The sequence below is a fragment of the Penaeus vannamei genome, chromosome 9 (assembly GCF_042767895.1).
Source record: "Penaeus vannamei isolate JL-2024 chromosome 9, ASM4276789v1, whole genome shotgun sequence".
In the NCBI taxonomy this organism is placed as follows: domain Eukaryota; kingdom Metazoa; phylum Arthropoda; class Malacostraca; order Decapoda; family Penaeidae; genus Penaeus; species Penaeus vannamei.
The window spans coordinates 33032727-33045901 of NC_091557.1; the positions used below are offsets into that span (position 1 = coordinate 33032727).

The following is a 13175-nucleotide window of genomic DNA, read 5'->3' on the forward strand; positions in this document are numbered from 1 at the left end:
GACTTGCATATGTTTTTAAAATGAATGCCTTTAACTCAAAAAATCTCTCTTGGTTGATTAAATCACTGCAAAAGCCAAAAAAAAAAAAAGATTGAGATATGATGTCATGGCCTTCCTCCAGGGCAGGCACAAGAGACGACGCGACACACTCTTCCTCTGGTAACTGGTCTGCTTCCTCCAGCACCAGGACGTCTGTAGAATCGGATCATCACCGACCTGTTGCATCTCCTACATCTTCTCTTGAGCAAGACTCCATCCAGTCAGAGTAAGTGCTTTTATCCTCTTTTTTTCTTGTTATTGTATTTTCCCTGAGATCATCCTCCCTCCCCCTGTTTAGTTTTATTTTGATGCATGCTAAGTATGATGATGTTCTAGAGATCAAGAATGGAATCCCATACTTGTCCAGAAAGAATGTTGACATGAATGGACAGTCATTATTCAATATATGAAAAATTTCTATTGGAGAATGGCATGGGAAGCAATAAAGACAAAGCTTTGGGAATGAAATACTCATATGAACAGTGAACCATATTTTAAAGGTACAATTCAAGTTTATCTCATTCTTGACTTGCATGCTTGTAATGGAAGCATAGGTGATAATGTAACACGAAGAATTATCAGAGAATCTGGAAAAGCACTTGTTTGAAATGGTTCAGATTAGCATTTACAGTGCGAGTGTCACACAGCTCATTTTTCCTGAATTATTGGTAATTTTGTTTCATCGCTTTAGGGCACCAGTTAATTGTATATGATCAATATTTGCAGGTCCTTACAAATCAGATCATCTTCTCCTTCAAGCAATCAGAGAACAAACTCTAGAACAACAGACGACTTGCCCTCAACCTCTTCCCATGCAAGTGACGGCACTCTAACTCCCACTCAAGACATTCAAGATATTCCATTTTTAGATGATGATACAAGCTCAGCCTATTCTTGTGATACAGAAGGCTATTACACATCATTCCATATAGATAGTGGCCTGCGTTCTGTTAGTTACGAAGGGAATAAGCTGGCTAGTGAAAGTGAGTACGAGCTTTTCGGAAAGGGAAGCACTGGCACAACAAACAGTTCAGCAAGCTTGGGCACTGTTGTCATGAGGAACCCAGAGAAAAAGACCCCTCCCAAGCCACCACAAAGGGTGAGCTCTTTAGAAAGAAAACAAGAAAATCGTGAAAGTGTGATAACAGTAATACATGTGAATGGATCCACCTCCTCTCGTGAAGATGTGGCTGGAGATGTGCCAGACAAGAGTGGGAGTCAGGATGGAGACAGCAGGAGTTCTCGGGATGGTGATAGTGGTAGAGAGACCTCCAGTTCTCCCACAGAACCCACAAGTCCTCGCCAGCCTAGTCTACCTTCACCAGAGCTTGAATTTTCTGAGTCAGACCTGGAAGTCGATAGGCAGGAAATATTCCGTGTGAAGACAACAATAAACTCAAGTCGTATCCCTTCCATGTGTGTTATAACTCCTCCACAGAGTGATGATGAAAGTGTCCGGTCTGGAAGTGTTCCTCTTTCTCGTGATAGTTCAGGATCACAGCTTGATAACCAGGGACAGCAAGCACCTGCTCAGGGATCTCATGGTACCCTTGCCAGTCAGGGTAGTACTTCTGGTGTTACTGCAAAGCTGCACTCTTTTCACAATACTGGTGCAAAAAGTGGAGGTGCTACTGGAGGTGGTAGAAGTATTATAGATGATGGCAGCAGTGAAAAGAAAGACACTCTGTCAAAGTTGCCACAGCTGCCACATGGCTACACCCCGACACTCACTGTCATTCCACGCAGTAAGGATGGGGACATCAATGCCCATCTTAAAGGTATTATGCATACAGCAGCAGTAGCCTCCCCAGCCCGCCCAGACCCTGAACAGCCAGTGTTGATTAGGCCTTCATTGGTTAAGCAAGCTGAACGAGAAAAAAGGTTATCACAAGAGAGTGATGACAAGCAGAAGGCTGAATTACAAAAGCAATTATCAAAAGAGGAACTGTCAAAATCTCAAAGTGAGAAAACTCAGACACACAGCTCTGAATTAGTATCCTACAAGGAACTTCCTCCTCCAACAACAACTGCTTCACACCCATTTAGTGCAGTACCCACCAGTGTTAAGCAGAATGTTGTAATTACACCAACTAACTCTCTGGAGAGAAGGAAAGTTAATCCATCGAAGCCAGGTGCTCGGGTAACGTTGAACTCAGATGGAAAGGTTGTTTATTCCTCAGACAGTTTACCAAGACGCAAAGGACACTCTTCTTTTGAACCTGGTCCATACATCAAACAGGTTGTAAATACAACTCAACCTCAAGCTTCAGGAGGTACCAGTATTTCTCAAACAATGACTGTGTCCCACATGAAGTCTTCTGTTTCTACTGCACCAAGTAGTATATTGCACACACCGTTGCCACCACCTCCAACGACTAGCTCTACTACTATTACAGCACCTCAACCACATCCAATGGCACATAGGCCTCAGCAGCCCCTTCCTACTTCAGCAACACAATTTACTCCTCAGCCTCATACTCAAACCCAAACCCAGACCCAGACCCCAGTGCAAGCCAGTTTGTCTCAGTCTGTAACTTCTAAAGCTCCATCTTCACAATCTCAGACAGTCCCCTCTTCACAGACTTTACCCCATATAAAATCACATGCAGCCCCAGCTGTACAGACTGTTCCAACCACACAGTCTCTCTCAACACCTTTACAAGTTATATCAACTCAACCTCAGATAACAACAACTACCCAGTCTCACATGACACCATCTGTACAAACAATTTCCAGCACTGCTTCACACCCTGTTTTACACAGCTCCACAGAACAGCAGCAGATAAAACCAGGCTTGTACCCCATGCACCCAAAAGGCACTAGTGCTCCTACCACTGTTCCCCTTGCTGTGAGCATGGCACCTGCACCATCATCATTACCATCAACAAGTTTGACAGGCCAACAGTCTCGCCCTCCTCAGTCACTGCCTCACCAACGACTGCAGCAAACATTACAACAGCCTCAATCGCCAAGTAGTCAAAGACAAGTAGCCTTTGTTTCAAAAACTGAAGATGAACAAAGTTATGCAGAGAAGCATAAACTTGAAAGCGTTGCTGGAAGCTCAAATAGTATTTATGGGACCACCCAGCAGCAACAGCACCTGAAACAACAACAGCAGATATTTCAAGCACGACAGGAAGCACAGAGGGCAGTTCAACAGCAGCAGTTGCAGCTGCAGCAACAACAACTACAACAACAACAGATACAGCAACAGCAGCTACAGCAGCAACAACTACAGCAGCAACAACTGCAGCAGCAACAGCTACAACAGCAACAGCTACAGCAGCAACAGCTACAACAACAACAGCTACAACAACAACAACAATTGCAGCAGCGGCAGCAACAGCAGCAGTTGCAACAGCAGCATTTACAACAGCAGATTTATCAGACAAAGGAAGAAGCTCAGAGACATTTACATCAGCAGCAGATGCTTTTGCAACAACAGCCCATATACCAGACTCAGCAAGAGGTATTCCAGGCACGTCAACAGTTACACCAGCAAACTGCACAAGTACAACCTGTTATTACCTCTGCTGGTGTGATCATGGCATCTCAGGGAGCACCCATGTCTCCTAGAAGTCAACGTGCTGGAGCCTATGTACATGTTCAAGGTCAGACTGCTCAGGTGGCTACACCTCCCCCCCAGACTACTCAGGGCAGTCAGTCATCAGCTAAGATTCCCCAGCGTCCTCAGAGTGCACATGGATACCCACCCGGGGGTTCCACCTCCCGGGCACCCACCCCAGTGCAAGGTCCTGTAACCTCCAGTCCTAGGCGTGGGGCCCAACCCAGCACAATGGCCCTAACTCACCCTCACCTGCGCACAGATTCAGGTACTCACTTCAGTAGTGCACTGTCACAAGCACCATGTTTAGATCAAGACCTTGACCCTTCAACAGATCGTGTATTGTTAGCCTTGGCCCATGCCCGCTTAGCTTCCCAGAAACCTGTAGCTTCTACTCACTCTAGTTCAGTGCCAGCATCAGAGCAGGTTAAATATAGTAAACTTTCAAATGACTTTGCATCCAAGGGTAATTTCAGATTAGATCACATTAAAGTCTCAAATACTGAAATGGCAAGATCAATTCCTAGTCCATTTCAAAGAAATAATAGTTACAAGTTGGCTACTGCCCCTTTGTCAGAAGCTACAAATAGTCTATTCCATCGAGGTGAAGGCCATGCCAATATCAGTTCTGTGCATTATGAACTCCCAGTGATAAACAATAGTACAATCCATGGACCAAGAGCTACTATTGGAAATCCTGGTAATAGCTATAGAAGGCTCAACTTTTCTCTTGATAGTCACAAATATGCAGGGCAAGGTTTGGGTCGAGGCAAGACTCCGGCACAGAAACGCCCAGTTAGTCCTTTTAGTCCAGGTCAAATAGTTAATCCCAATACACTCAGGCGCAGATTCTATGGAGCTCAGGTCATGGTTAATCCAGCGGTAGTAAATGAATTAAAATCCCCAAAGGCTGCAGGTACAAGTAAGGAAAACAAGGTGAAAGAGGAGGCCATTAAGAATGAAAATAAATCCAAATTCAGCCCGGTGTCAAAGTTCAGCTTGAGTGCTGGCACCAGACCAAGGGTTGTTGGGATTGTTAAAAAGCCTCCATCTCCAGTAACAGATACTGAGATTTGGTAAAGACATCAGGGTGGCTATTCTTAGCCTTTGATATAGTCAGTTAAACAAAATTATTCCATCCCCTTCCCTAGTCAGTGTGAATCACTCAAGGTAATGTTAATTGTCACATAAGTGCCATTTTTTCCTGTAGTGAAACTAACCAAGTACTACTGTGTATACTAGTAGCTGATGAACGGTACTTTCCTAGCTGTGTAATCCTTTTCTAGGTTGCAGTATGTTCTAGTTCTGTCAAAAGCTCTTGTTTGTGCAATTGGACAAATTTTACAAATATGTTTTAACTGCAAGTTAGTATACCTTTTGGTGGTACAGTATATTATTAGCATTTATCAGCTTTATCAATTTTCAGAAATGATATTTAAAGTACAAACTACAACCTCTTAGGAATATTTGCTGCTATCTTATAATGCTATTTTACAACAATAAGAGGCAGATTTGAATAAAAGAATCTGGCTCATTTCAAAATACATAATGTAAACTGTATTGTATCTGCCAGTAAGACATTACAGTTAATGAAAAAAGTTAATATATGTTAGCAACAAAATACAGTGAAAATACTACAATGATATACAAAAATCACCATGGATAGAACACTACACTAATAGAAAAATGTGAAAGTGAAAATTTCTTTGATTTGTGATGTATTCATACTGACACATTTCATATTGGAATTGTTTAAAAACATCAGTGGCTTGATACAAAACCATGTTTCATTACAACATACATTATACATCATTTTCATCTGCATTATATACAAACACATTTGTGATTTTTTTGCTGTGTGCACCAAGTTCAGAGATTTGAGCTATACAACCAACTGCCCCTAGTGACACTGCTTTGTACCTACGCATGTTTACCACTTTGTCCATGGTACTCTTTTGCACATTTATTGCTTAGCATTGCACTTGATTCTCCAATACGAATCTTAATCACTGTCCCAGCTCCACTATGACTTCCAGTGCTGAGGGACACAGTCTTCTTCTTATTTTTTTTTTTTCTCTTTCGCTCCAAGAAAACTATAATATGACATGCATTTTTATATTTGATGTGTTTCTTCACATATATTATTATGTGTTTATGTTATGTTATTTTGTGATAAAGTACAATATTGTTAGATTTAGACTGCCTCTTATTTTTTAAAAACTTTATTGGATCATAGAGGTCATGTTGTTTTGTTGAGATTATCTAGATTGATAAGGTTCAAAGGACCCAGTGGAATGTAGTCTACCAATTTGGAAGGTTGCTTGTTTGGAGATGAAATTTCATCTTATTTTTTCAATGAAACACATATATGATCTCCAGTTCAGGACTCGCCAATATTACTGTGTATGCATGCACAAGCTTGTGATTTTCATATGTTTGCTGATCAACTTTTCATTACTGGATTTCACTTTCAAAATTAGTGTAAATTAATTGATGTAAATGTTCACAAAATTTAGGATGAAATCTTTCATGGTTAACAGAATTTCCTAAAGCTTGTTTACATTAAGGAGTTTAAATCACTTTGCATTAAGTGTATAGTTCATTAAATTTTGGGAAACCTCACCATGGCTAGTCTTAGTGATGACACCTTTTGAAAAAGAAGAAATGTTGACTTTCCCCTTGTCCTGAATGGCTTTTTTTGAGGTATTTGATCAGTCTATACTAAGAAACATTGAATACATTTTGTACGTATCCATTTTCATTTTATTACTTTTATAATTACAAGATTTCTGATGCTGTGCATAATTCTAATGTTGGGAGTCACTGCTGTAAGTAAAGATTTATGACAAACCACTGATATTTGGTGGCTAAACATTGACTAAATAAGTTATTGCTCTCTAGATTAGTCTTCTAAATGTAGTTAGTATCTAAGAAAAGTTCCAAGAGGAACTGTTTTTTAATATTAAGAAAATGATGGTATGTCTTACATGATAGCTCTCTTTTTTTCCCTTTTGTGTAAACTCCAGGCAGGGTGGAAAGAGTGGGAAAAGGGTTGGTGGAGGCATTGTGGTGATGCTTGGGTTTTTTGTCTTCTGATTGGTACACCAGGATGGGTGAGCTGTCATGCTTATGGGAACAGGAGACAGAGGCAGATATCAAGTGAAATTTTTTCTTTTTGTCTTTCCCGTCTCTCTTACTCTTGAAATTCCTAATCAGGCTTCCAAAACCTGGTGGTTCTTTCCTCGTAGAGGTTACTGGGATCAGACCTTTTCAAAGTGATTTTTAATTAGGCAGAGATATCCCACTACATTCTGATATTTTGATCTGCTTATTTTGATTTTGTGTTATAATGAGTAAATTATTATATATTATAGATGGGCACTTACAAGGGGAAAATGTGCAATACTTCCAATTGCTGCATACCTTGTTCATGGTATACACCCAATTGTAATTTTGCATATATATATTATTTGAAGAAAAAAAAAAATCCCAAGGACCACTGGTATCTGTTTTCTTTCCTGTGGGATTAGAGTTTAGCACATTGGACCTTCCCACCAGCTCCACCTTGCCTGTTGTCTCTTTTTGTTAGCCAGCATGTGAGGTTCACCATGCCTGTATCAAATCCCTTAATACATGTGCCTCCCACCGATACAGTGTTTTTGTTTGCTCCTAGTTCCCTTGAATTTCATAGATGAACCATGCCAACAAACTGACTGGCTCATGATCTTGTCTTATGTGCTTTAAAAATGTTGATCTTAAATAGAACTAATGATTTAATTAGAACATGAAGCTAGAACAGAGTGGCAGGATTTATCATGAGATGCTTATTACTTGCATGTCTGTCCGTGTGATCTGACCTGTGCCTGACCAGACTTGACTGCATGAACTAGTGACCATGTCTAAGCCTCAGCATGAATAGGCTTGATAATGCAACATTCACGTTACATTTCAGTTACAATGTGGACATAAACACATACATTTAATTAAAGTATAATTTTTTAATGTGATATAGAACTGCAAAACAAAAAGTATTGATTGATACTGATGATGATAATAATAGATAATTAAGATGCTACAGGGAATTTTTTTTTCCAAAAATTATTTGCTGAACTATATTGTCAAAAAACAAGATATAAAGAATCTGATTATTTTTTGCAACTGAAATACTTTATTATGATTAGTTTTAGATATAATGTGTGTTTAGATGTAACAATAGTATGATCAGGAAAGTTGTTTGTGATCTACTGTGGTGTCTGTTATGTCTCCATATGGAATGTGAGTATTAATGATTAATAGAAGCTTGTTCTGTTCTCTTAAATAATGATGGCACTGACATCAACAATGCCAGAGTGGTACATCTTCACAGTTATTTATGGTGCTTGTTTTTTATAAACTGCTGGAAACCATGACTTAAGCTGACTGACCTGGACTAACCTTTTTTCCTAATTAAAAGAAATGAAATGGAATTTTAATCATTCTTTTGTGTTGCTGTGCTCATGCAACTCAGTTGTGTGTAGTGAAATATGGTGAGTATTCTTAAACTTTCATGTTATTTGGGTGCATTTGGAGAGTAATCAGTACTGTTTCGGATATAAGTCTGTAATTAAGATTGTGTAAAGTAATATATTCACTTTAAGGACTCCTATATTAGTTTAAAATGTTGATCTGATGAGCATATAAAATCTTTAAAAATCTTCACATAATATCTCAATTGTGCTTCTTTGTCTTACTGAAACTATGAATATTTAAAAAAATTAAATCTCACACTGCATGATATAATTGAGAGAATTTTCAAGATGAGAAATGAATTGAATTAAATTAAAGTTAAAGTAAAACAGTATCAGAACTCAAACAAAGGAATGTTTTTAAAGTGCATGCCTTAAAACAATGACTATCTTCAGGTATGATGTATGGGTCACAGCGCAGCCTTCAGAGTGTGGGCTTGGTTGTTGAGGGTCGAGGCGGAAGGGAGCAGCAGCCCCCGCGTCCCATGTCCACCTCACCACCTCCCTACAACGATCACCACAATCTCATAGACAGTGATATTTATGGCAGGATTGGGATGACACGACATGTACAAGTTGGCCAGACTTTGCCTGCTGGCTTTGGGAGGCACCAAAGGGGCTACAGCTCTCTACCACCCTCCAGGAGGCAATCTTTTGATCCACAGATTGCACAACAGCAACAGCAGCAGCAGGAACAGCAGCAACAGCAAAAGCAACAGTTATCCAGGAGATCCAGTGTTGCTTCATACACAGCTGGAATGGACAGCAGGGGATTAAGAAGGCCAGCTGCTTCCAATCCTAGCACACCAGAGAAAGTTTTAGACAAGAAGGATAAATCTAGCAAAAAAGACAAAGAAAAGGACAAGGAGAAAAAGAAAAAAGAAGCTAAAACTGAAAAACCATTAAAGAAAAAGTGGTTCTGGACTTTGCCCTTAAGAAGAAAGAAGAAGAATAAGGAGGAGAGTGCAGATGATGATGATGGAGGTTTCAAAGCAGCTTCACAGAAAGGTGCAAGGAAGCTGGTGCATGCTGATGACTCCAGTTTTATACGCTATCCTTCTCCTGACACTGGATCTTCTGACATGAACTCCTCTTATTCTAGTGAAATGTCTGGGGATCATAGTTACCGCAGTAGTCCATCTGCTGAGGTATATTATTATAGCCGTAGAGCACAGCATCAGACCATACAACAGCAGCAGCAACAACAGCAGCAACAGCAGCAGCAACAACAACAACAGCAGCAGCAGCAGCAGCAGCAGCAGCAACAGCTCCATCAACAACATCAGGCTAGTGTGGGTGTGGGACCAAGATCTCTACCTACAACACCAGTATCTCCTCCAGACAGTAGCCAATCATCCTTTGTTGCTGTTAATCCCGCAGCCCAGAATGTAATGTCTGAGGACACAGAATTAAATGCTTGTGATCTGTCTCGTGGACGGCGCTATATGAGTCGGGAGGAACTTTATGCTGCTATGCGTCACCCTCAGTATTATAATTATCATAGAGGTACAATGGCTGGACCCACAGGGGATTTCACCAGTCAAAATAACACTCCCTCATCTAGTCGCAGTACTTCTCCTGCTGTATTTGGAGTGAGCCCCTTGCCATCATATACTGTAAGACCTCAGGCACAAACTACCTATGGTGCTTGGCCTCCTGACCAACAAGTGCCCCAACAACAGTCTGGGGCTTCCCACAGAGAGTCACCATCTCTCTACCAGACCCAACCCAGTGCACAGGATGATGATTCTCCCACAGAAGTGGAGCCACCTTTACCATATCAGAATTTATCCGATGAATCATCTATGAAATATGAACCTTCAAAACCCAGTCAGTTTTCTGGAGGTAAATCTGCAAGTGCACATCAGAATCAACAGATGCAAGTAACACAAGCTCAACAAAATCAGCAGTCACAGCCTCTCTCCTCTACCCCAAAACAAACAACCAGAGTGGACTTCAAGAAGATGATTCTCAACCAGAGTATGAGTTCCGCTGGGGGAAACCAGAGAATATCAGCCGTAGAGATGTTGAAAGCATCACGTCCAGGCATTTATGGGTACTCCCCACCACCTGCTCCTGTTGTGAAACCACCTCAGCCAACACCTGCACCTGTTAGAAGTGAAGGTGTCATCATGCCTCCTTCCTCTCGCAATACAGCCCGAGCACTCTTGTTCCAAAGTCGCTTTGGGAGTGGCCGCAGGTTCCGTACCCCCAAAACAGAGATTATTAGTACAACGATTTTAGAGGACCATGGAGGAGAAGAGTTTGAAGAAGAGGAAGAGGAGGAGGAGGATGAAGATGATGAGGAAGAAGAGGATAGCAGTGTGGGAAGCCCAGAACGGAGGAATGTCCAGAGTGTGAGAGGTCCTTTAACTCGGGCTTACAGTGAGCCGTGTAGTTCTCAAGCAGCAGCAGCATCTTATTCACCTTCATCATCCCCTGTTGAAAATGTTGAAGAGGTTGCCCATTCAACTCCTAATACAACTCTTGATCAACCCCCACAACCACCAGATGTATCAATGATTACCTCTGACACAACACAAGAAGGTGAACAATCCACTGCACAGAATAATAATAATACAGAGGAAAAGGAATCAATGGAAACAGCCCTCTGACATGAGGCTTAATCTAGTCGTAATTGATGATAAATAATGATGCTCAAATATTTTATACCTGCTTGTGGGAGACAACAGCCTGTTGACCCTTTTTTTTCTTGTGCTGGCTGATGAGCTATGCTTATTTATGCTGATGGTAATATGACTAGTACTTAATAAATTATAATTTTTTTGCTCTATGACCATTGTCATCTTGGCATGACATTTTTGTGCTTTGTCTTCAAAATTCCAGTTTCTGTCATAAGTTTAGCTTTACAAAATATATAGAAAACTTTCATGTTGTCAGTCTAAAAATTAGATATTGTCACTTTAGCTGTATTTTTGAAAAGAATGCTCTGACGTGTTAAATGATTTGCATTGTACACAACTCACCAATTGTGCCCTCCCACCCCATTGGTGTAGTGCCAATAGACTGGCTGTGGATGGGCAATATTGGTGACAGAAAGTGTAGAACCTATGAGCAGTTTACCCTCAGACCTCTGCGAGACTGACATATTGCCAGCCTTCAAGCATGCATGCTCTTAGGGCTTTGGGGTTTTATAAATAGGTTCTTGTATCTGTGTTTCATAAATATATATTTTTCTTGTCTGATGTTCAGTAAACTTGACTTGATCCAGGCTGTTGTCTTGATTGAATGTTGATGCATCACTGCAGTCTTCACTTTGTTACACTTACAAATCCAATTTCATTCCAGTTTGTTGGTTTCAAAGCTGGAGGTGATTTGTAATTTGTATATGATTCTTACTTGTAAGATTTAATCACAGCTTCACTCATCAGCTCATAAAACCAACAGAACTGATCATTCTTATAAAAGAAGTCAGGGATTTTGACTCTAAAAGCCAAGATTTTTTTCTTAATTATGAAAGACTGATTATTGTAGTGTTGAAATGGATTTGAAATTGCTGATTTTCTCTGGAATATATAACTGGATTTTATCTGAAATGTACTGCTGTCTATAGTGTAAGTTATAGTGAAAAGATTTTGTGTCTTTTGAAATCTGCTGCACCTTGGTTTCTGCTCAGCTGCCCAAGGAAATACAAAGGTACTACTCGTCTCAGGGGTACACACAGTCTTGCACAACCATCTCCTGTTTGTGCAGCAGGCCAAAGTCATACATTATTCCATTGAACTTTGGACCATGTGACCTTCAACCATAAGCACAAAGTCATTTATACAATCCAGAAAGCACCAGACATCTCATGTTTTACCATAGTGTCAGATAACCATTTTACTTGTAGGATTTATACAAGGAGGAAGTTGGATTACAACTGTCAACAGTATTTTTGCTGCTGTATCTCATTTAGATGGGCAGGTTCAGTGCATATGCATGAAAATGCATAGCAGAAATATTTTTATGTATATTTAATTTATTGGTTTATATCCAATTTTGTAACTGTGAAGGACTTAGTCAATATTCTCACTTAGCAGAATTATGATCTCAAAGACTGAATTTTTATTTAGGGTATATGCTCTCCCTTTATACTCATTAAAGTTCCTTAACATTCCCAAAAGACACAGACTATTCCATACTTGCTAAACTAACCAATTTTAGGTTTTGTAAGCCTAAAGATTGAACACATTGTCTGAATTAGGAAGTGCCTTTTTGTCCCTTGATCAGTTCAGCCATGTATCATTTGTTGTAGCAATAACTTATATCTTGTAAATATTGTATATTGATCATACAGGCTTATAGGATAGGCAACTCCTGTCCCTGTATTTAGTTTTTTACTGGACTGTATAATTATGCTTTAGCCATGTTAGACTTACTATGTATCCTTTGAAGCTGGTTTCATAGGAATGAAACCAAAGTATTTTTCCTGTCTTCAAGAATTTCAATAAATACGAGCTTGAGAATAACAAGCTCTCTGCTCAAACACAGGATACATTGATAAAGACACTTTTGTAATTAGTGCTTCATATTTTTATTTTATTTTTCACTGTGTTTTAATTCCCAGTATGTTACAATTTAAGTAAATATTCTGTAAAGAAAAAATATTGTAAGATGGTTTTTATCTCAGGTCATGATACCTGACAGTTGTCAGTTAACTACTACTGTACCAATAATTTATGTAATACTGTATTTTAAAATTGATGCCAAATTATAAAAGTATAAACAGTGAATAATAGCAGGAAAACAAAATGTGCTGTTTATTGCCATTGCTGAGTCTTCCTTCATGACATTTACAGTCTGTGGACATGACACCAAAGTTGAGCTGCACCTTGGAAGATCCCTTGCATATACTTCTTGCAACTGTATGTTTTTGAGTTTCCATGGGGGTTAGCAATAAAGACATGACCTAGAATTGGCTTTACTTTAGAAAAAAAAGTTCTCTCAATTCATTAACCTGCATAGCATACATATTGAGGGCAGTATTCTCAATATGAAGTGAATGAATGGAAATACAAAGTCAGTCAGTTACATACTTTGGAACTTCCATGTGTTGCCCAGAA

General features: G+C 39.8%; 1 protein-coding gene across 5 annotated transcripts in view; it reads left to right on the plus strand.

Annotated features, from left to right (window-relative positions):
• LOC113817708 (uncharacterized) overlaps window positions 1-12864 on the plus strand; it is a 303937-nt gene extending 291073 nt beyond the window's left edge. For 3 of the 5 annotated variants that reach the window (XM_070125593.1, XM_070125595.1, XM_070125596.1), the window contains 3 exons: window positions 182-265; window positions 766-3872; window positions 8506-12864. In XM_070125593.1, the coding sequence (XP_069981694.1) occupies window positions 182-265; window positions 766-3872; window positions 8506-10724 (5410 nt within the window). In that variant the 3' untranslated portion in view covers window positions 10725-12864. Of the gene's footprint in view, window positions 1-121; window positions 266-765; window positions 3873-8505 lie in introns of all 5 variants that reach the window. The other 2 variants (XM_070125592.1, XM_070125594.1) reach the window with 1 other exon arrangement.
• The last annotated feature ends 311 nt before the right edge of the window (window positions 12865-13175 follow it).